We start from the raw sequence: 24,382 nt of genomic DNA, 5'->3' as shown, positions 1-24,382 counted from the left end.
TTCTACCTTAATAATGGTTCTATGAAATACCCAAGAGAGACTGAGGGATTAACTCTGAAAATTGCAAGGTTTGCATTGACAAAATTTGATGGGGTATCCTGGCATACAGATCTTTCCCAACATTCAGAATTTAGCATGACTTGGTGGTATATTGATAAAAAAGTACCCCAGTTCCACTACACCTCAAGGTACAACAGGGTTAGAGGAATTTAGAAATTGGGATAGAAACACTGGAATTATAACCAGGAAAACAAATGTAATTAAGGCCACATCTGAATTCAGTGCTATCTTTCCCATCACAGTTGTCCTCCTCCCAGCCTGCCAAAAAGGTGTGTGTATAATGTATAATATGTAAAGTGGACGCTCGGGTTGCGAACATGATCCGTGTGGGAGGCACGTTTGCAACCCGCAGCGTTTGCAACGCGCGGGTCGTGATTTGGCATTTCTGCGCATGCACAAAGCGTGATTTAGCTTAGAGGGCCAGCCCTGTATAGCTGCACCAGTAGACTTCAGATCGTTCTCTTCACTCTCCTCCATCTGAGGACTGGAACCTTCTGATGGCTTCTGGAGCTCATGGATCTTGCTGTGGGTTTGATCTGCAAGCCCCAGTTTCCACAGGATAGTTGGATATGTGAGAGAGAAGGCCATAGCCATTCAGTCAACTTTTTTTAAAAAAACAGCTTCTAGGAAGCTTTAGGTACTAATGCTGTTGAGACACTTCTCAGGATAGATCATTTACATGTAAAAGGACCATATGTATGTAGTGTGCAGACAGCTCAGCTCCATATGTAATTACTGCTTTTGCAGCTGCCGCCAAATAAATGTCACTGTGTCAGAGCCTTGCTATAGTTGGGAGTAGTTATTCTCTTCCCGGTTCTTCTGGGCTCTTTTTCTTTTGCTAGATTTGCTGCTGACTGCTTTTGTTTTCTACTGGTGTTCCTGCCTTTGAACTATTGAACAGTCAACCTTTCTCTTTGAACTGCTGAAGTTAAGCAATGCTTACTGGCTGCAGTCCACAAAACAGTTTATTCCAGAATAAACTCATTTGATCCTCAAAAACAGAAGGGCACTTTATAGATTCATAAGCAGTGGGTCAGCTGTGCAAAGGACCCAGGTTTTCTCTTGAACCTATTCTGTAGTATACAGTGGTACCTCAGGTTACAAACACCTTGGCTTACAAACACTTCGGATTACAGACTCCGCTAACCCAGAAGTAGTACCTCGGGTTAAGAACTTTACCTCAGGATGAGAACAGAAATCACGTGGTGGTAGCATTGGGAGGCCCCATTAGCTAAAGTGGTACCTCAGGTTAAGAACGTTTTCAGGTTAAGAATGGACCTCTGGAACGAATTAAGTTCATAACCTGAGGTACCACTGTATTCCTTATAGATAATATACTCCTGAAGTGGCTATCCTAGACTGCACATGTTGCTGGACTACAGCTCCCATCATCCCTGGCCTTTGGCCACGCTGGTTGGGGCTTATGGGAATTGGGGACCACCAGTATCCATAGGTCCATATTGGCCACCCCCTATGGTACTCAGTTTCTACCCCCTTTATCCTCTCATAGGGTACTTCAGTTGAGTAACCTACAGCGTGGTTAAGTAATTATAGACTGTAACTTTTATGTCATAACTTTGTGCACTGCTGTGTAGGCAGGTAATTTTTCTTTCAGGCAAAAGTCCTTTTAACTGTAGTGTATGATCAGAAGTTGATGTAGGTTGGGTACTGGTGTGTGGCCAGCCTGTTGTGCAGGTACTGCAGTGTGGATCAACTATCTGTCGTGGAGAGCAGCCACCTTTCATGGAGAACAGATGTGGTCTTGCGCAGAGCAATTTGAGCAGGGGAAGTTGGGGGTGGCCATCCTAAATGCTTCTTAGCTACAGGAGAACCACTCCTTACGTGGCTGAGAGAGAATGCTAAGCAGTGGCAGCAATCACCACTCTGTGGCGTGGACGTGACTTGGGATGTCTCTGTCCTTGTGCTAGCACGCACAACTTTCCTGTGTCTCGTATCCATAGGATCAAAGTGCCCACTGTTAATATGGTGTGTTTTGAAGCTGTGGTGTTGGAAGATTAAGGACAGATAAAAGGAAGCAGTTCTTCATGGAGTGCATGGTTAAGCTATGGAACTCGTTCCCGCAAAATGCGGTGATGATCACCAGCTTGGATGGCTTCGAAAGAGGATTAGACAAATTCATGGAGGACAAGGCTATCAGTGGCTATGCTGTGCCTCCATGGTCAGAGGCAGTAACGCTTCTGAATGGCTGCTGCTAGAAACCACAGAAGGGGAGAGGGCTCTTGTTCTTGGGTCCTCCTTGCGGGTTTCCCACAGGCATCTGACTGGCCACTGTGAGAACAGGCCATTGGCTTGATCCAGCAGGCTCTGCTTGTGTTTGTTTTAATGCTAGTTCTGACAAAGCCTTTATCTGTATTTGCGCTGTATTTCTATTGATATATATTCAAAGTAATAATATTAATAATAATAAATTGCTACTAAGCAAGATGCACAAAGGGGGATCATTTGTAGCCATCAGCACAGACTGGAAATAGATGGCAGGTGACTGTTGCTGCACTGTGCTTCTTTCCTGAGTAGGGTTGTTCCTGTGAAGTTTGCAAGCATCTGATCCTAGTGGTAGCACAGCGGGACAGATACGGACAACTGAATCTCATTGGCCTAGGTACTCTTCTAAGGGTCATCTGCGTCAGAGGCAATCTGCCAAATATTGTCCTGTTGCTAGTGATGGCTAGATGGGTTTTGTGCTTAATTGGAATCTCCCCTCTTCACACTCTCACTGCCCAAGGAGAACTTCTGATTAACCATGGAAACAGTCGACCCTGGCTGCCAGTGCATTGATCACAGGAAAACCAGATTATTATTTTTTGTCACTGAAACCAACCTTGAAACTTTATGTATTCTGTGTAAAACAAGTAGGCAGACTCCGATGCCATAATTCTAGTATAATTCAAACTATTAGCCACCTCCGCCGGACTCAGTAACACTAACAGTTTAATAGATCTTAATAAACATTTAAATCAGTTGGCTGTGAATATTTGAAAGGGCATGGAATCCATTGGTATTTCAACACAATGCCCTTGTTTAAAGTCAGTTGCCATGTATTTGTGTGTATTTTATCTGCAAATGGAAAGCCATTGAAATCCTGTGTTAAGGTCTTTGCCAGAAAAGGAGAGTTCAGAGGAACTAGTTGAGACATGCCCGAGGAATGTGGAATGGAATCAAAACGTTTGTCACACAGTGGCAGTCAACTGGCAAGAGCCAGCAACGACCTTAGGGAAAAGCCCGATTTTTGATATTGGGTTATCCTTATCAGATATATTTAAAATGAAACGTGTGAAATGCTTCCTTCAAATCACACGGCTAGACATTCTAAGCCTGCTGCATAACATGTGACCTGCATTAGCTCATAAACCTAAAGTTCACTTTTCCTTTACTCCACAAGGAAGAAAAATATTAGAATTTTAGGAAAGCTGTCAGTAACAGCCTGTTGATCACTCTGCAATCCTTGTGAGAAATTACATTTTGTATTTTTACATCCCATCTGGAGCCATCAACTCTTTTTGCTGACACGCTCAAGCACCCCATCACAGCAACGAATGGTAGTAGCTTTTTGAACAGTAAAAGTAAGCTGAAATGCTATGAAGTGTGAAACTTGACAGGTGTACATCAGAAGACATGCTGTTTAGCACATTGTTGCGTACTGCTGTTACTGAGCATGAGGTCACATCAGTGCTGTACGATGAAAGCACCCTTGTTCCACTTTAACAGGCATGGCTCCCTGCCCCACAGACTCCTGGGAACTGTAGCTTGATAAGGCTGCCAACCTCACAGCGCGAAAATTCTCCATACAAACACCCTTCACAGCTCCCAGGATTATCTTTGATGGTTAAAATGGCATGATAGTGATTTAAGCATATGGTGTTGGGTGACCTGGGTGCCTGCAGTGTGCTAGGTTCCATGCAGAACACAGCAGTGATTCAGATTCTTCCTTGGGGACTAACAGCCTCCCTTAGATCAGCCAGGGAGTTGGCTTGGGGAGAGTTGGATCTTAGTAGAGGCCAGGTAGGGTAGGACTGGGACTGTTCATCCAAGGCATCACTGCAAAAGTAAGATTGGAGGAATTGAGGGAGCATGTTGACAAATAAAGGTCTTTCCATATATCCTCCACCCCCATGAATGCCTTTTGAGTTAACTGCAGATTACAAAGCCATATCACTTCTCCAGGCCCTGCAATCCATGGATTTCTGCTGTACCATACGGAACGAAGGAGTAGCTGGAGGGCGGTAGGCTTAGGATAATAAGACAGATGCTCTATCTCCTGTGGGTCAGTGGGGAGGTGCTGTATTTCTGTGGGCTTAATCAAAACCAGCAAAAAAGGTGGGAGGGATGGGTTGGGGACTCCTGCTAGCACAAATTTGTTTAGTTCATTCTATTTTATATATGCCAGTCACTCTTTTTCTAGAGAAGCTGGCAATCTCTAGATTCTCAGGCGTGGCTGTTTGGAAACCGAATTCAGATCTCTGAATGGAAAGAGCTGTTAAATAGGCCTTAGGGAGCACTTGACAAACTTTGAAGCATCTTAAAATTAAAAAAAAAAAGCTTTGTAGGGGAAGTCGAAGAATGATTGACTTCCCTGGAAGACAGGCTCTGCACAATCCTTTGGGAAGGAGAGCAAGCAGGTTAACCACCTTGACCCTTCTGAGATCAGCAGCCTATGTTTTAAATAATAAAATCAGAGTAGAAAGAGATGCTCCCTTAACCTCAGCACAGCTAACGACTTAAATAAAAACGGATTGCCCTTGTGCAGCTGGAGTGATAAGCGTTGGGGTGGGGGTCGGGGAAACAGCAGCTGGAAGTATTCAAGGATGATATATCACACAGAAATATGGTGGGAAGTCAGCCCTGCTTCAGTTCTTCAGCATGCTGTACAGTGGTACCTCGGGTTACATACGCTTCAGGTTACATACTCTTCAGGTTACAGACTCCGCTAACCCAGAAATATTACCTTGGGTTAAGAACTTTGCTTCAGGATGAGAACAGAAATCGCACGGTGGCGGCATGGTGGCAGCAGGAGGCCCCATTAGCTAAAGTGGTGCTTCAGGTTAAGAACAGTTTCAGGTTATGTACAGACCTCCGGAACGAATTAAGTACTTAACCTGAGGTACCCCTGTATTGCTTTTACTTTCTGACTGTTTGCTTTGTAAATTTACCTTCAAAACTACCGTATTTTTCGCTCTATAACACGCTCCAGACCATAACACGCACGTAGTTTTTAGAGGAGGAAAACAAGAAAAAAAATATTCTAAACGAAATAGTGGATATATAATTTTTGTGGTTCATGCTGTGGCCACAGACATGTGATCTGACAGTGAGCTTGGAGTAGCCCAATGCAAAAATCCTGAGGATCCATGTGGATCCATGCTTTGTAACCACGGAGGGGGGAAGGAAGGGGAACCATGGATCCTCTGCTCACGACTGCAGCAGATCCCCCCCGCCACCCCCAGGCATTCGCTCCATAACACGCACAGACATTTCCCCTTACTTTCTAGGAGGAAAAAAGTGAGTGTTATGGTGCAAAAAATACGGTAATCTGCCAGCTATACCTGTGGCAGGATAAGTGCGAAGACTGCAACATGACAGCCCAGTTCCTCCCCACCTCTTGCTATGTAAAGCTGAAATGCATGATGGGTATAACGTCTTGTCTCTTTTCCCCCTCCCAAGTTTGCAGAAGATCCTTATACAGTAGTGCTCTTTTCCCCATCTTTCCCATTTTTTTTCTTTTTTAAATCAGTTGTTTCCAAAGTGATGCAAATCTTGTATTACTAAGCTGCTTATCAACTTGGCATCTAAGCAGCCACAGTGGGAGCATTGTAGTGGGCTGGCTTTATTTCTCTGAAGGTTTTAGCCAGTTAGGAATTGTATTTGCACAAATCCTCAGTATAATTGGAGAAGAATTTTAACTCCCCGTAGACAAGTCACATGCCTAACATGCCAGGGCCTTTTATCCAGCGCTCATTCACAGAAGTATTCACTTCCCAGGTCCTGAACTTTCCTGAGAACCTCATGATTTATTGATAATTGAGCACGATAATTGAGCTTGTGCCACTGCAGTAAAGCTACAGTGAGAAACTAAGAGGGCATATTGTCAAATGCAAGAGCAAACCGGCAGGCTGGTTGGTTGTAAGGAATGAAAGTGCAGTTTAAGCAGTGCTACATATTTATGGTAGGTTGGGTGGATTAGATGGTGTTTTGGCTCCTTTTTTAGAAGCCAGATGTCTGTTTAAGTAATGTCTAGATCAGTGGTTCCCAAAGTGGGTGGTATTGCCCCCTGGGGAGCAGTAGGATTACCTGCGGGGGAATGCTGGTGTCACTGAATCAAGTTCATCAGTTTTGTTGAGTTAATTAAATGAAATAATTTCTATTGGATTTTCAATAAATGTTTTCAATAAATTAATTGCGTTGGGGATGAGTTTATGGAACCAAGGGGGAAGTAGTCTAAGAAAGTTTGGGAACCCCTGGTCTGGATCAGTCTTCCTCAACCTGGTGTCCTTCAGCACACCCATCAAGCCCTCTCAGCATGGCTAATGGTCAGGGCTGATGAGAGTTGTAGTCTAAACATTCATTGGGCACCAGGTTGGGGGAAGTTGGTCTGGATTGTTGGGATCTTCCGTGTGTCTCAGTGAAGCCTGACCTGGATCCAAACCCTCTCTCCTAGGCAAGAAATGATGGGTGGAAAAGGAAGAAACGTCCCCCAGCCATGAAATTGACCTGAGTTTAGGGTGTTTGGTCGTGGTTATGCTTTTGGTGGGTGGAGTCTTTGTCTTCTGCCATTTTGGAGAAGTGCGGTGTTCACTCTTTGGGGGGATTTATCTCTTATTCTTTACTGTAAAACAGCTAGAAAGGCAGGTCACAGAAAACAGAGTACAAAAAAAAAATCAATCCAACTCATCTAGGTACATCAGAATTGAATTAAAAATCAGTCTACATGCGGTATTCCTCCATCTGATGCAACAACTTACCTTAAAAGTAACTGAACTTCAGAATGCCTGGTGCTGAAAGCTTGATGGTGCTGGCAGCAGACATCCGAGATGGTTTTAGTACCCACCCTATTCTTCCGATTATTGAGTAATAATAGTAATAATAGTAATAATAATAATAATAATAATAATAATAATAATAATAATTTATTTATACCCCACCCATCTGGCTGGGTTTCCCCAGCCACTCTGGGCGGCTTCCAACAGAATATTAAAATACAATAGCCTATTAAACATTAAAAGCTTCCCTAAACAGGGCTGCCTTCAGATGTCTTCAAAAAGTGTGGTAGTTGTTTTTCTCTTTGACATCTGGTGGGAGGGTGTTCCACAGGGCAGGTGCCACTACCGAGAAGGCCCTCTGTCTGGTTCCCTGTAACTTGGCTTCTGTCAGTGAGGGAACTACCAGAAGGCCCTCAGCACTGGACCTCAGTGTCTGGGCAGAACAATGGGGGTGGAGACGCTCCTTCAGGTATACTGGACCGAGGTCATTTAGGGCTTTAAAGGTCAGCACCAACACTTTGAATTGTGCTCGGAAATATACTGGAAGCCAATGTAGGTCTTTCAAGACCGGTGTTATGTGGTCTCGGCAGCTGCTCCCAGTCACCAGTCTAGCTGCCGCATTCTGGATTAGTTGTAGTTTCCGGGTCACCTTCAAAGATAGTCCCACATAGAGTGCATTGCAGTAGTCCAAGCAAGAGATAACTAGAGCATGCACCACTCTGATGAGACAGTCTGCGGGCAGGTAGGATCTCAGCCTGCGTACTAGATGGAGCTGATAAACAGCTGCACCTCCATGGACAGCTGTGAGTCCAAAATGACTCCCAGGCTGAACACCTGGTCCTTCAGGGGCACAATTACCCCATTCAGGACCAGGGAGTCCTCCACACCTACCCGCCTCCTGTCCCCCCAAAACAGTACGTCTATCTTGTCAGGATTCAACCTCAATCTGTTAGCTGCCATCCATCCTCCAACTGCCTCCAGACACTCACACAGGACCTTCACCACCTTAGAATCATAGAATCATAGAGTTGGAAGAGACCACAAGGGCCATCGAGTCCAACCCCCTGCCAAGCAGGAAACACCATCAGAGCACTCCTGACATATGGTTGTCAAGCCTCTGCTTAAAGACCTCCAAAGAAGGAGACTCCACCACACTCCTTGGCAGCAAATTCCACTGTCGAACAGCTCTTACTGTCAGGAAGTTCTTCCTAATGTTTAGGTGGAATCTTCTTTCTTGTAGTTTGGATCCATTGCTCTGTGTCCACTTCTCTGGAGCAGCAGAAAACAACCTTTCTCCCTCCTCTATGTGACATCCTTTTATATATTTGAACATGGCTATCATATCACCCCTTAACCTCCTCTTCTCCAGGCTAAACATGCCCAGCTCCTTCACTGGTTCTGATTTGAAAGAGATGTAGAACTGGGTATCATCCGCATACTGATGAACACACAGCCCAAACCCCCTGATGATCTCTCCCAGCGGCTGCATGTAGATGTTGAAAAGCATGGGGGAGAGGACAGAACCCTAAGGCACCCCACAAGTGAGAGCCCAGGGGTCTGAAAACTCATCCCCCACCACCACTTTTTGAACACAGCCCAGGAGGAAGGAGCAGAACCACTGTATAACAGTGCCCCCAGCTCCCAGTCCCTCTAGACAGTCCAGAAGGATATTATGGTCAATGGTGTCAAAAGCCGCTGAGAGATCCAGCAGAACTAGGAAACAGCTCTCACCCTAGTCCGCCGGAGATCATTGACCAGTGCGACCAAGGCAGTTTCAGTCCCATGATGAGGCCTGAATCCCGACTGGAAGGGATCCAAATGGTCCGCTTCTTCCAGACGTGCCTGGAATTGTTCAGCAACCACTCGCTCAATCACCTTGCCCAAGAATGGAAGATGTGAGACTGAAATGAATTAAAAACCATTTATATTGTATTTTTACATTGCTGTGACCCACCTTGGCACCTTATGGTTCAGGGCAAGTAAGACGTCAAATGCTAGTTGAGATTCCTGCATTTCAGGGGGTTGGACTTGATGACCCTTGGAGTCCCTTCCAACTCTATGATTCTATGATCATCATAACCTCTAGAGCAGAGTTTTCCACAGTTGGGGTGCCACCAGTAAGGAATTCATTTTCAGTCATCTAGGTAAGGGGTTGGCCGTAAGTGCCTTCCTGGCCCATCACCTTCAGCCCAAGCCATTTAGGGTTTTATTTGTGCTGTAGTGAAACCTGCTTTCCAATTTCTCAGAACTTTTCTTCACTTGCGAAAGGAGCTTCCATTTTTCTGTCTTGTTCTTGGGCTGCTTGAGAATGTCCTTAAGCGTTAGGATGTGGGCTTGCTCTTCCCTGATCATTGTGGTGTGTGTGTGTTTCTCTAAACTTATCCAGCACTCTGCAGTCTTCCCTGCTTCCTATGTTTCCTGCTTTGAAAATTCCCCATGGGAGAACATAGGAACAAGCACAGGAAGTTGCTTACTACCAAGTCAGAAAATTACTCCACCTAGCTCTATATTGTCTACACTGACTGGCAGTGACTCTCCCATGTTTTAGGTGATGGTCTCTCTCAACCTTACCTGGAGATTCCAGGGATTGAACTTGGGATCTTTTGCTTGCGAGGCGGATGCTCTGCTACTGAGCAATGACCCTCCCCCAAGATAATGTCATGTCTTCCCCTGAGCTTTTAATTTAAACACAGGAAGCTGTGGAGGTCCTTCCTTTAACCTTTTTAAAAAACTTTGAAAGAATCTTCCCACCCTGGTTTCCTTAAAAGTAAAAAGATAACACTTTTGAAACAACATTAGCAAACAGTTACCCGGAGCGCAGTAAGCAGCCTCTCCACCTTCCTGTCCTTACTGGAAAGGCTACCTAAGGACATCAAAGATATTTCAGAAGTGCAGAGGAGGCAACCCTCTGGAAAGATGGTTTGTGAACTAGAAGAAGGGAACCCTTTGCAAGTGCAACCAAAACCCTGCCCACACCCGCCCACACTAGAATTTATCCTGTTTTCTTTCCCATTCACTACTTTTCTGAGCTAATTGATGGAAAGTGATTGGGAAGGGTGGTGTGGAATGAAGGAAAGCACAGTACTAGGCTTTCTGTTTGTTTCTTTTTAAAATTATTTTTATTGGTTTTGCATATAATCACATTACATAACATAATATTCTCTTATTTTATCTCTCTGGCTCCACTGAGCCTAACGGCTTCCCTCCCTCCCGTCTGATGGTTTACAAAACTAAACTTTGCATCTTTACATTTCGCTTCGCTTCCTATCCTTGTTATATCATTACCTAAAATATTGTATTACTCAACCTGGGTAGGTAGCAATTTCATCTTACAAATCTTCAGATAACCCTGCTAATGATGTTAATTGCTTACAGAGCACTAGGCTTTCTGGACAGCATCGGGCTTAGCAGTGAACAGGTAGCTGACCTTTCCTCCAAGCACACCTTGGAACTGTGCCCCAAAAGGAGGCCTTCTTAAGCACCTTGGGCAGTGCTATTCCCTCCCTCGATAATGCATTCACTACTCCTTGGATTCACCCTGTCCGTTTCCTCTGGTTAGCTTTTACAAGCCAGGATAGGTTCGGGTTGTAGGTGGAAGGCTGGACCCGTGCAAGCATTTTGTCCGCATCATCAGACAACTGACCCCAAATAGCCAGACATGAAAGTGCCTAAGTTATCACCATCTGCCCAGCATCATCAATAGCAGAGTCCGGGTTGCCCTCGAAGTGCCTTGCAAGTTTGTCACAGCAGGCTTCCAAGTACTCAAGACTCCCTCCCTTGTCGGAGGATGATCATACCAAACCATTCACTATCTGGAAAAGCTCTCCAGAATGGCTACTTGAGGATACAGCGGGTGGCAGCGAAGTAGCCTTTCTTCACCAGTGTATTGTGGGTTTTGTCTTGGGATGTATCCCTAATTAGGGTTTAAGTTGGCTTTGTTTAGTTGTAATTTTCTCACCAAAAAGCTAAGCTGTTCTGTGTAATTACACGTGATAATATCTTTTTTCCCAGGCAGGATGTTCGCAGACTAGTTGATGGCAGCTCGATTGCATGCCAGGTTGCACCTCTTTCATGACTGTGGCTGGCTATCTCAAAGCTTGTCGGCAGCATGCAAATGTGCTCTTGCTACACACTGTGCTCCCACATGCTTATGGGTGGCTTAGCAGTCACCATGGGGCTATGCATATGTGTGCAGTTCTAATCTGGGAGCGCATATAAATAGGGAAGGACAAAATGATGCTGATGTGAGCAATGCTCCTTGTTGCAATCCTCCAAACGATGCTGCATGGCAGTAGGAGGGATCCCTGCCCATCCTTGGTGTTGCCTCATATTTTCCAAAAGCCACCATTGCAACATGGCTTCCTGTTTTCACTGTGGGAATAAACCTCAAAAGTCTTAATTATTAGAGAGTTCAACCCAAGCAGCCCTTGTGACTCACAAACAAGTCCCAGAACTACACAGATCCATAAACATCAGAGGAACAAAGGGTCTTAGTTGCAGGCTGCACATGAAGCTCTCAGAATTTGAGGTGTGACTGTACAATGTGAGGCAGGCAAGTTTTCCTGGGGCACAGGCCCTCATGCATGAGAAATATAAACAGCGCTGCTTCTAAAAATGTAAAATAAACTTGGGCTCGACCAACTGTAAACTTAGGGCATTTGTTGACTGCAGAAAACAAGTATTATTTGCACTTGCTCAAGTGTATAAATAGAACTCTTCCTGGAAATGTGTTAACATGGTTTTCTTGGGTGGTAGGAGTGAAAGTTAAATTATTAGTGGGCTGCCAAGAAATAAATCCTGTGTTTTAAAAAAGCGATGACGCCATCCTTTTGGCTTTTACATGTACATTTTTTAGTTTGATCTGTTGTTACAACTGTGTTCTAAAACGTGCTTTGTAACTGCTTGTTTATTTTGCTTGAATTCCCCCCGAAATGTAGTATTCTACAGCAGATTCTGAAGGAATTTGCTAAGTGTCATATATTTCCAGTGCTTTCAGCCATATTGGGCTGCACTCAATGCATGCTTACCTGTGGGAGTAAATCCCATGGAACTCAATAGAGCTTACATAGAATCATAGAACTGTAGAGTTGGGAGGGATCCTGAGGGTCATCTAGTCCAACCCCTTGCAATGCAGCAATCTCAACTAGATCATACATGGCAGATGGCCATCCAACCTCTGCTTAACAACCTCCAAGGAAGGTTTGACTGGATAGACATTAGTTATGGTAGCAACAAATACTAAACAATAAAGAGTATTATATAAGGGGCACCTTAAGACTAGCACATTTATTATGGCATAAGTTTTCATGGACTAGAGTCCACTTCACTATACCTGGGTTCCAACAGGAGCCAGTGTGGTGTAGTGCTTAAGAGCAGTAGTCTTGTAATCTGGGGAACCGGGTTCGTGTCTCCGCTCCTCCACATGCAGCTGCTGGGTGACCTTGGGCCAGTCACACTTCTTTGAAGTCTCTCAGCCCCACTCACCTCACAGAGTGTTTGTTGTAGGGGAGGAAGGGAAAGGAGAATGTTAGCCGCTTTGAGACTCCTTCGGGTAGTGATAAAGCGGGATATCAAATCCAAACTCTTCTTCCAGCAGAAGAGGATGTTGCATATGCTGGTTTATACGTTATGGGCTTTCAGGCAGGTACTCTGCTCATGTCCCCCATCATGTATATAGCATCTTTAAAGGAAGTGTGAAAAATGCAGGCTTCCAGTTTGGGTTCTAACAATTACAGACATCAGTTGCAGGGGCGGATCAAGGTTGCACGTCAGCCTTAAATAGATATTCCCTCTCAATAAAACCCACCAAGGTGGTTTTGTGGTGGCACGAGGTCTGCCTAGACTTGCCTCCATAGGGCAGGTGTTTCTTTAGTTCCATTTGATGCTGCATCCAGTTGCTGAACGAAGCCAGCCTTTGTATCTGCTTTTTGTTGAAACTTGAAATGCCAGGTGTCTGGAGCAAATCCGTGAGCACACTTTTGTTTCCAGTTTGTTTGTTGAAGTCTGGTTAATAGCGCTGGCTAATGTGTGGAAAGATTACATTTCAGACAAATGCGGTGGGCTGGCGAAATGGACCTGAAACACGTGCTGCTGATTTTGAACTCCTGAAAGCTCATCATATGAACTGAAGCTTAGAGGTGTTTATAGTTAGCATGCCCGGAGCCTGTTCCTGGTGCCCAGATGCTCCTCCCCAACTAATTCTTGGTCCCACTCCAATGGCTGCTGGGCTTGCATTAAGCTTGAAATGGGACCAGCAACACAGTAACCTCCATTTCTCTATTAGCTCTTCTGCGACAAGAGTGGTTGGATGGGCACAGTCCTTTCTGGAAGGGCAAAGCACACAGGGATATGTGCTTGAGATCCACTAGCCTTGCAGGGACCATGCTGACTACAGTATTTATTGCTGCTGGATGCTACAGGGAAAAGAAGCAGCTGCCGCCACTGTACTGTGCATAGAATCATAGCATTGTAGAGTTGGAAGGGACCCTGGGCATCATCAGGTCCAACTGCCTGCAATGCAGGAATATGTAGCTGCCCCATATGGGGATCAAACTTGCAACCATGGCATCATCAGCACCACACTCTAACCAGCTGAGCTATCCAGCTGATTATAAGTAGGAAACTCTCTTTGCTGTGGTTGACTGTATGTTGAAAATTGGATCTACCACATCTGTACCAATAGAATGTCACTGAACTCGGTAGGCAATCCTGGTGGGCATATACTTTAAATTCTTTGGGTGCAGTTGATGACACAGCTCAACATTCTTCAGCTCCATTGTGTGGCATTTTACAGTTGTATTTTTCTTTCTGCTGCTCTTCTTCATAGCGTTATCACTGAACTGATGACAAAGTGGAGCTGAAATGAGTTCTGTGATACCAAGGAAGAAAGAGGTAGCATGTAGGACTTTCTCTTGCCTGCTCTTGTGAGGCCTACTTGTTAAATAGCTGAGGTGCTGCTTCATCCATCAAGGAGAGGGGCCACCTCAGTGGTGGTGAGGTCTTTCTGGAATGTTCACCCCAATGAAACCCCACAGACTTAAACACGGAATGCTTCAGATGCCAAGATTAAACTTTTTGAGAAGTCAGCTTTTGATTTGCTAGGTTTTTGTGAATTTATTGCAAAACTGTTTCTTTTTAAAATTCCAGTTGCTATCATTTTCCGTTTTTAATTTGGTTGTTTTCCCCCCCATCGATTTCTAATTGTGTAGCTGTGCTTTATTGTTTTAGCATTTTGTGTTAGCTTTCATTTTTATTTTTAAAACAAACAATAAGACTTTGCTTACAATGTGTTTCACTTTTCTCCCTCACTGTCCTACAAACCATCTTGCACTTGCGTAAAAATGTTAGGAAAGACAGCTGATAACAATGGTTTAACGATTTCTGCAAAAAAAGAGAACAGGAAAGAAGTATTATTTTGGGATCCATATCACTGTAAATAACCTTAGGATAGCTCAGTATGGATTAGCCTGAATCTTGCATAAGCAATTTTGCTTTGAAGATTTGACAAGCAGCATTGCAGACTTATCAGGATTGTATTCAGGATAGTGTAATTTTATTGCTGGTGCTCAGCCTTTTCACAGGACGAAAAATTGCATGACTGGCTCTCATCTGACATAATTGCCTTGGATAACTTCTGGTGGGCAGCCACAAGGTACACAGTTGTGCAACTTAGTCTTGTGTAGTTAGAGTTACTTGGGATTTATGTGGGTGGTTCCTGCACCACCACCACCTAAAATCAGCATTTAAGCCGCTCACAACTCAGGGGTGTTTCCAAGCCAATTTGTTATACTATCTAGAAAGCTCCTTTTCTACGAAGGTTCTGTTGTGACAGGCCTTTGCATCGTAGCCCTTGCTGTTGTTCAAATCTGTAGTTGAAACTCAAATGGCAATGCAGCTTTCCATTGTTCTTTCCAGATTTTATTTACATGTACTCATACATTTTAAAAGTATAACTTAAAGGTCAGAATTTACAAGACATGCTCTGTCCAGAAGAATGGAAACAATGCAGTGGCTCCAACCAAAGATAACATACGGAAACCCTAATCTAAAGTGATATCATTATCTCATTTTCTTCCCACTTTGTTCTTCTCAGGCAGTCTTCCCCAACCTGGTGCCCATGCTGGGTGGGGGTTGAAGGGAGTTGCAGTCAAAAACATGTGGAGGGTACCAGATTGGAGAAGACTGTTCACATATAGTAATGCCTCATCTGAGAATGGGACACAAGCCTTCAAAGTTTCTTGGGCTCATTTCAAACCAGATTGCCTCATCGTGTCAGTCCACGTTGGATATCAGAGATGGATGTGTATGTTGCACCAGGATGCCTTTCAGCAGTTTGGAGATACAGTATTACCTCAGGTTACATACGCTTCAGGTTACAGACTCCGTTAACCCAGAAATAGTACCTCAGGTTAAGAACTTTGTTTCAGGATGAGAACAGAAATCATGCTCCGGCAGCGCGGTAGCAGCAGGAGGCCCCATTAGCTAAAGTGGTACCTCAGGTTAAGAACAGTTTCAGGTTAAGAACGGACCTCTGGAACGAATTAAGTACTTAACCCGAGGTACCACTGTATGTTAGAGTTCACACAATACGGTGGGAGTGAGGGGGGAAACTGCAAGCAGGAGTAGCTAACCCAAAGCCTTGGAAGCCAAGATCACTTGATGCATTTTCAGGTGCGCAAGTCGATTTCTTGCCCATTGGCCCCGATTCATTTAACTGGAGGGAATGTGCCTCACAGCGCATAACTGGATTGGGGAATAATTGAGTTCCCCTAACTTAATTTGACTGTGTATGTAAAGCAGTAATTATGAATGGTTTAAAACTGACGTTTTTCTCTCTCCACTCTTTTGATGTAGCTTTTATATGAAAAGTGATGGTTCTAATCCAGTTTAGTGACTTAAGTATAAGCCTGGAAGCAGTAGTATTCTGAGTTTAATTAATCTACAGCGCAAGGATGTAATCTTGTGGGTGGCTAGGAAAGTCGGTTTTTTTGGATGGAGGCTTGTAATTTTCCCTAACACTGCCAAGAAATGGTTATGTTACTTGTTCATCAGGAACGTTAGCATTCTGTGGTGTCTTTGACAGAAACGGGGGAGCCGCAACTGACTTTTTACAACATGTAGTGTTTAAATTGGGGTTGCAAGTGGATGAAACTTGGCATGAGATATGACGTCTCCACACTCCCACCCATTTTCCACCCCCACCCTCAGTGTGAAGCATCTGCTTGGTGAAGTTGTAAAGGAAAAGATACCCCTAGTACTGAAAGTCTGCCATCTGCCTGGTAGTAATGCCTTCAGCATATTGCACAACTTGCCTAAGAATTTAAGTTGCTTCTGCTAAACTGATCTGTTGTGAGTTTCTTTGTTACGTGCCCCAGTTCTGATTATCTGATTGCTGTCCTGCAGAGGAATTTACCCAAACAAAGAAGCTTTTTCACATTTGACTAGCGGATTAATAACGCCTTGCATTGTTTCCCTTAGCATTTCGGTGTGTTCCTGATACAGTGATATCTCTTACAACCGCATGAGTAGATACTTAAGTTCTACTTGGAGACAATAGCTGTGGCTTGGACCGAAGTTTGCGATTTCTTCTAAATAGGGCTCTGAATTTGTTATTCAGAATTGCCTCATTCATGTCGGAGACTGGAACTGGGCATGAATGGGGTGGGTGGGTAAATGCAGCTCAGTAGTAGAACACATGCTTTACATGCCAAAGATCCAAAATGATCAGGTAGCAGCGGTTGGTAAAAGCATCTGACTGACTTTGGCTCTCAGTATCTCAGGCAGACTAGTCAACGCTGGGGTAATAAGGCAGGCACGTCCAACTCTCTAGAGACTGTGATCTACTCCCAGGGGGACAGCCCAGATTGTTGAGCTTTTTTTAGGAAGGGTTCGCTCACCCAATAATACTCCATAGCCCTCCGTCCTTCCTTCCTCCACTCTGTCCCCAATGCAGGGAAACTGAGACCATTTTAGAGATTCATTGCCAAAAAGTGTACTTGCCCAGAAGAGGTGCCAGATCAGACTGCTGGTTCATCTAGGGCACTATATACTGGCTGCAGCTTTCCAGAGTTTCGGATACTGGCCTTTCCCAACCCTGCTTGGAGATATTGAGGAAATGGAAGGGGTGCAAGTCTCTACAAAGTATTTCTGTTCACAAATCTGCAATAGGGAGTATACAACAACATAGGCTTTCTTTAAAAAAAGTAGATGATATCTTCTGATCTATGTTTCGGCACTAACAAGGTAACATTTTGAAAGTGTACACTGTTCTGGCAGTGATGAAGTGGTAAAACATGTATTGCTTGTGAGCTTTGTAAAATCAGGTGTTCATTTTTTGCAGTCTCCTTCAGCATTTGGTTATGCAGATTCCCCATGGCATCATAGCACTGCAGCACAGGACAAGCAGGAGGGTCACAGTACCTTTTGTCTGCAAAGTCCTGTTGTGATGCTGGAGAATGGCCTAATGAGAAGTGAGCTGAGAGGTTGGAGGTGGATTGCAAGAGTGATTAAGTTGGAGGATGAAGAGAGGATTGCAGGATTATTTGTGGAGAGTTAGAGTTAGGCGTAATGCATGACTAAACCGCTTTTTTTACCTTTTGGCGTAATGCGATGCACTGGATAGCACCTGCAGCGCTACCCTTTGCAGATTTACTCAGAAGCAAATCCCATTATGGTGAATGTGATTACTCTCATGTAAATGTGCAAGGGATTGCTACTAGTCAGAGCAGTGCTGTTGGGGTTGGGGAATAGAGGAAATGCTATTTCCTAAGCCCTACTGGGCTTGTGGCCAGGGCAAAAGAGTATTTATCATGATGGATGAAGAGGGCATGCGATCTGGGACTGTATTTTTTCAGTATTTCAATTAACATTTCAATTAACATAACTAAGCTAGAGAATAGACGTGTTGGATATTTGGTAGGTTTTTAAAAATAAAAGCAATATAATTACAACACTGTTCTTTCTTATTTAGGGTTGGATGATTGCCTGCAGCAGTATGTCCAAAAATTTGAACGCGAGAAGATAAATGGTGCTCAGCTATTACAGATTTCTCACCAGGATCTTGAAGAGTTGGGTATCACCCGGATTGGACACCAGGAGCTTGTTTTAGAGGCTGTGGATCTCCTCTGCGCACTGGTCAGTAAACATACGGTGTTGAAACCCTCTTGAGTTTTTCTCACGCTGGCTAATGGAATTATTTGTCAAAAGGGGAGATAACTGCAGCTGCTAAGCTCTACAGCAGATTGTATCGAGTGAACCAGGTAACGTTGAGTAAAACGGTAGACCAGTACCCTGGCCTCACGTCTCTTTTAACAGTAGTCAAGTGAAGCTGATACAAAAAAATAAAAATAAAATACAGTTTGCAGTTATGCATAGGGCAGCTGTTTAAGTGGTGACACCAGTCTGAACTGGTACTGTTGATGTGAATATTTCAGACTAGGGGAGCCTTTGCAGTGGGTTCCTGGAGTGAATGCCTGAATATGATTTGAGACTGAATGAAGGTTAACATGTCGATGTTTAATTGAGACCGAACCAAAAAAACCCCAAAAAGTTGTGAAAATTGAGCCAAGACCAAGAAGTTGAGAAAATGAGCCAAACAGGTTTGCCTTTCTTAAATGAAGTCAGCCACACCCTTCTCTGTAGACGAGGTTTGGCATCTCAGAGGTGCTCCTGGATCCTATGTTCCTGCCCTATTCTCCATTGGCTGGGGCTGCTGGTCCTTAGACTGGTGAGCTGCTGTAGCCTAGCTTCTCAGACAATATTTAGCACTGGTGCCCATGCTTAGGCAGACTTCTGTTTTTGTCTACAGCCCAGCTTCTTATGTGGACTTTATGAGGAGGAGCCTATGAATACTGTTGGAAGCTGCAGCTTGTGCAGAATGCTGTCACTCAGCCCTGTATAGGTGGGGTAGTGATGAATTGCAGAGAGCATGTAATCCCAATTTAAGCTCAGCTGTGCTGCTTCCCTATATGCTTCTAGACTCAGGGAAATTGCTGGCGATGACTACTGGTTTATAGCCCTAAACTTTCTAGAGCCTTAAAGCAGGGATGACTTACCTTTCATGGTAAGAACCACAAGCACCCTTGGCCCAACCTTCAAGAGCTGCATGCCATAGCTGAGTGCAGCCACCCCATATTCTCACTCACATACGCTGCCCACCTATGCACACAGCCCCTGTCCTTAGCTCATGTAAGCGGTTATTGACACAGAATGCTTTTCAGAAATATTTTAATAAACAAAAGCAAATGAGACCTACCGGAAATATTGGTTATGAGAAATAACAAGGGACAATGTATGGCTTATAGGGGTATTTCCTGCGTCCTTTTAGGCCCATCTCTGCACTCCAAGCTTGCCTGTACACTTATAAACCCATCATTGTTGTCATGATGTATCTGCTGTATTTCTTTTATTTTTAAAAAATGCAAGTACAGTCATACCTTGGTTGCTGAATGCCTTGGAACTCATACGTTTCAGCTCCTGAATGATTGAAAACTGGAAGTGAGCGTTCCGGTTTTCGAACGATTTTCGGAAGCCGAACGTCCGGCACGGCTTCCGATTGGCTGCACGATGCTCCTGCAGCCAATCAGAAGCCGCGCCTTGGTTTTTGAATGGCTTGGGAGTCAAACGGATTCCTGGAATGCATTCTGTTGGAGAACCAAGGTACGGCTCTAGAGCAATGGCTGTGATTGCTGATGCTCAGCAGAAAAATGATGGGGCCAATATGGCAATGTTCAACTCTCTGTTTTAAGATGACCTAGGCTGTGGGTGGCCAGACACTGTCTGACAATGGGATAGATATAGAGAAGAGCAGGAGGGCTCCCATGGGCTTGAATAAGGATGCAGTTAGGCCTATGGCTGCTCCCTGCCTTTGGAGACTATAGGTACAGTACATGCGGTATACTATAGGGGGAATCCATGGTTCTCTAGTTATCCTTCTCTGCTCCCTCTTTAATTCCTCTAGCATTAGCGATATTGTGTTGGATACAGTTTATGACAGGGATACACTTGGGCTATGTGTTTGTTCAAATGCTGTGAACTGGTGCCAGAAGTATATAGAGTTTCATCCGTAAGAATGGTGGGAAAGAATTCTCTGTCACTCTTTTTGCCCTTACTCGGCTACATTCCGTTCATTATGTAACACTTCTTGTATTTGAGTGTATTTTTTCTTAAAATGGGCAGAGCTTTTTGACTCCTTGTATAAAATGAGCTCATGTTTCAGAAAGCGGGGGTGGGAAGGGGGCAAAACAGAAATAATTTGCCCTTGGTAAACTAGGGGGAGGGGATGGAGAGATTAGGTGACTTGTAACAAATCAGCTGTGTTATGTTTGAAGCAACTGACCTAAATACCGCCTCCTCAGTTATACAGTTGCAAGTATCATAAGCTTTTAAAAAGGGTGCTAAGGAAGGATACAGTGGTACCTCTGGTTACAAACTTAATTTGTTCCGGAGGTCCGTTCTTAACCTGAAACCGTTCTTAACCTGAGGTACCACTTTAGCTAATGGGCCCTGCCGCACCGCCGCCACACGATTTCTGTTCTCATCCTGAGGTAAAGTTCTTAACTTGAGGCACTACTTCCAGGGTAGTGGAGTCTGTAACCTGAAGTGTTTGTAACCCGAGGTACCACTGTATTTTAACTAGGCAACCATCAGCGCAGTCCTCTGTGCTAAAGTTAGGGTTCTAGTGCCGTGTAAGCAGAACGCATCTGGTAAAATCGTGAGATCACTGGGCAACCTCTTGCTTAGAATAATGGATAAGGCAGCCACCTGAGGGCATTCTTCCTACTTTTTTTTTTTTATGGGATAAAACGAACAGAACTGGATGTCTGCCAGAACTCAAAGCTTTATTCTATCTTCTTCAATTTCCTCCTAATTTCCTTCATAAATGCAAGTTTTGACCTTGCTTAAGAAAGTTCTTTTGGCTCAGTGAAAATGACATCCTGCCCTATGTTGGAATCAGGGTGAAGGGGAGAATATGTTGTAATTTTGGAATTGCATGTTATGTCTTCCAACCATTGTGCTTGACAAGCTGTGACCCGCAAGCTATAGTGTGAAGTTGGCTTGTTTTCACTAACCTTATTTTAAGGGGAAATTGTGCATAATAACACTGCATATATCAGCAAAAACAACATGTAAGAAATCATTATACTGGAACGTGCTTGCAAAAATGTGTGTATTAGTCAGAAATGTGTTTACCAGAAGAAAGTTGTGCAAAAAGGGTGAAAAGCTTTCTTGAGGGTTAAGAAGAATAGCAAATTGCTGCAGACGTGTGGTGAAGTAAATTTAAGATTGGAAAAGCGAAACATGTAGAGAACTGAAGTTGACAGATTCGCCCATTGCCCAGGGACTCCCATTGCGTCAGGGCTGGCAGGGAGGCCACTTTGTGTGTGTGAGGGGAGAGCTGGATGTCAGGGTTGGCTCTCCACCCCGAATCCAATTTTAAAGTGTCATTCCAGGAAATTTAATTGCTGCTGGCAAGGAGAAGAGGAGGATTAGAGTTGAACTTGGTTAATCCCTATTTACCCATGAACTTGCTGGGTAGCCCTAGGCCAAATCAGTTTCACTCTATAGTTCCAGGGACTAATAGTAATATATTAGTGAGCAACAAACTTCTGTAAAGATGAATGCAGTAAAAATCCCTAGGTGCTGCTTCTGTTCTAAACTGCTCTGCAGGTAGTAAATAATTGGATTTTGTGAAGTAGTTTTTATTTTATTATAAATTTACCATTCCTGTGCCACATCTGAAATATAAGGGGGGGCAATATTAGCTTTTCTGGCTCTTGTTTCGACTCGTGTTTTGGGATGCATGGGTTACTGTGCTCGGCATTCTGTCTGTGTAAACTATAATAAGCCTTTAGGAAACCTTGTCAAAGGCAACTTGATCCGCAGCTACTCAGATTAATGATTAACAAGGCAGGAATGTTTGACCTTAGTGTGTTCCCAGGGATGTGTGCTGTTTCTCTGTGTATGATGAAAGGGTGTGTTGAGCTGAAAAGGGGCTTCTGATATGTTTTGTATAATTGCCTATGTAAATATTTTTCTAAAGAAAGTAATACGGGCCACACATTTCGCATTAAAAAAAATACTTTGAAAACATTTGTTTTTAACCTTATTTGCCATAGTTCCTTGGAAATTTGATTGCTAAACTTGTATAGGATAGGTGGAGAAAGTGGTGGGTACTTTATAATGCTGATATTCTATGCTTAACCAACATGGGTGGTTTATCCACGGCTCACTTCCCATTTAACTTTCCATTTTGCACCATCTCAGGTTTCCTTATTTGTGAACTGAGGACACTGTTCTCTGCTAGGTAGAGCTGTGAAAACAAATTTATTTATAGTTTTCTAAGATTGAGTGCCACTCTCTAAACCATTAACATGAAAGGGAATAACTCCCTGACTGTGGTGGTATTACAAGCATTTCTGTCTAGCATGTTCCTTCTGAGTTACTTTGGATTTCTTTAATTTTTAGTAAGGAAGTGGCCAAATAGCTTGCATGTGTGCTCTATGGTCACCATTGCTCACAACTGAACTGAAATTCAGCAAACCTTTTAGATGCACAATTCTTGAGCGGTCATGCTCATGACAACTTCCATCTTATCCTATCTGCTGGGACATGCACAAGTCTCTCCCTCCCTCACACACTCTGCAGACATGCATACTGGATGGAATGCATGGGTGTTGCTCTGCTGATGGAAGGCATCTGTCAGCTGAATGGTGAAAGGGACAGTTTTTGGAAATTCCTTCTCTTTCCCCTTGAAGTATGTATTGGTGGCCTTTTCGAGTGGGTGGGAAGTATAATAATAACAACAACAACAACAGCAGCAGCAGCAGCAGCAGCAGCAACAACAACAACAACATGATAATAACAATTATTATTATTATTATTTTATTTTATTTATCCCCCGCCCATCTGGCTGGGTTTCCCCAGCCACTCTGGGCAGCTTACAGCATATATAAAACATAGTAAGCTATCAAACATTTAAAAACATACCAGTACATGGCTGCCTTCAGATGTCTTCTAAAAGTTATGTAGTTCTTTATCTCCTTGACATCTGAAGGGAGGGTGTTCCACTACCGAGAAACCTCCCCCCTTGGTTTTGTTGTTTGTTTGGTGGTTTTGCTTTGTTTTATAACGGGTAGGCAACCTAAGGCCCGGGGGCCAGATCCGGCCCAATCTCCTTCTCAATCCGGCCCACGAACAGTCCGGGAATCAACTTGAGTAGAATGTGTGCTTTTATTTAAAATGCATCTCTGGGTTATTTGTGAAGAATAGGAATTTGTTCATCCCCGCCCCCCAAAATAAAGTCTGACCCACCACATGGTCTGAGGGACAGTGGACCGGCCCATGGCTAAAAAAGGTTGCTGACCCCTGTTTTATAAGTTGTTTGGAGTTGCTCTGGCAAGAAAATGACTAACAAATTTAATTAATTATATTAATAATTCCCCTGCAGGCAGCCCCTCATGCCCTGCAAAATCTGTTAAGGGGTGTTTTCTAAGCCTCTGGAGCACATGTTGAGATGGGGGCCGTAGGGAGAAGGAGGAATTGCTGAATACTGCCTCACTCACTGTTCCACTGATGGACACCTTCCATCAGCTGAGAAACACATTGGATTCCACCCATTTTCGGCAGGGAACATGCTATATAAGATCTCTCATTTCTTTTTAGACATGTGTGCCATCTGCTTCTCGTAACTGAGCTCAGGGCAAACCTGTTTCGCCTCCCCTGATTTTCGGTAGAAGCCACTTGTGGGCAGCTTTCATTGGCCTGCCCTTATGTCTGTCATGATCTCTCCCCACCCCACTCCCCACCTTCTTGGAACATATTTTCATATGACTTCTGGCTTTCCCTCCTCTAGTGTGGCAGAGAGTAGGTGTTTAGAATCTTTTGCTCATTTATTTATTTATTTTTATTACATGGCTTGTAGGATCATCAGGTTCTAATAAATTGTCATTAATGCTAACTATAGTTAGCTTAAAACAGGTGTGGGCCTTCATGTTTTGCTTGCGAGGACATTTTGGTCAAGCCACACCCACCTGCCATACACATGTGGGGCAGCTAAGGAAGGTTCAAGTGAAAGCAGGGTTGCAGCTGCCTGCAAAGCCCTTTGCAGGGCACTCCGCAAGACCCAACAGTCAGCTGATTGTCACACGGTTTGATTGTAACATCAGGTGATTGACAGGAGAGTGGCCCTGCCCGCTTGCCAAAAACGGCACGTTGAGGCTGCAGGAGATAAAAATCTGTGCTGCTGACCAGCTCCAGTCCTGCTGGCCTGCTACCAGGGTGGATTTGATTTAAATCACTAGTCAGTAAGACTTGATTTAAATCATTTT

The 24,382-nt window shown here is 44.0% G+C and overlaps 1 protein-coding gene across 1 annotated transcript in view; it reads left to right on the top strand.

The window, feature by feature from the left end:
• Positions 1-24,382, top strand: part of CNKSR3 (CNKSR family member 3) — a 61,748-nt gene that overhangs the window by 9,464 nt on the left and 27,902 nt on the right. The window contains exon 2 of the mRNA XM_080998386.1: positions 18,025-18,188. Within this exon, the coding sequence (XP_080854512.1) occupies positions 18,025-18,188 (164 nt within the window). The remainder of the gene's footprint in view (positions 1-18,024; positions 18,189-24,382) is intronic.

This window comes from Podarcis pityusensis (assembly GCF_964106645.2).
Source record: "Podarcis pityusensis genome assembly, chromosome: 3".
Taxonomy (NCBI): Eukaryota; Metazoa; Chordata; class Lepidosauria; order Squamata; family Lacertidae; genus Podarcis; species Podarcis pityusensis.
The sequence above is the reverse complement of the archived record's forward strand: the minus strand, read 5'-3'. Positions and strand labels throughout refer to the sequence as shown.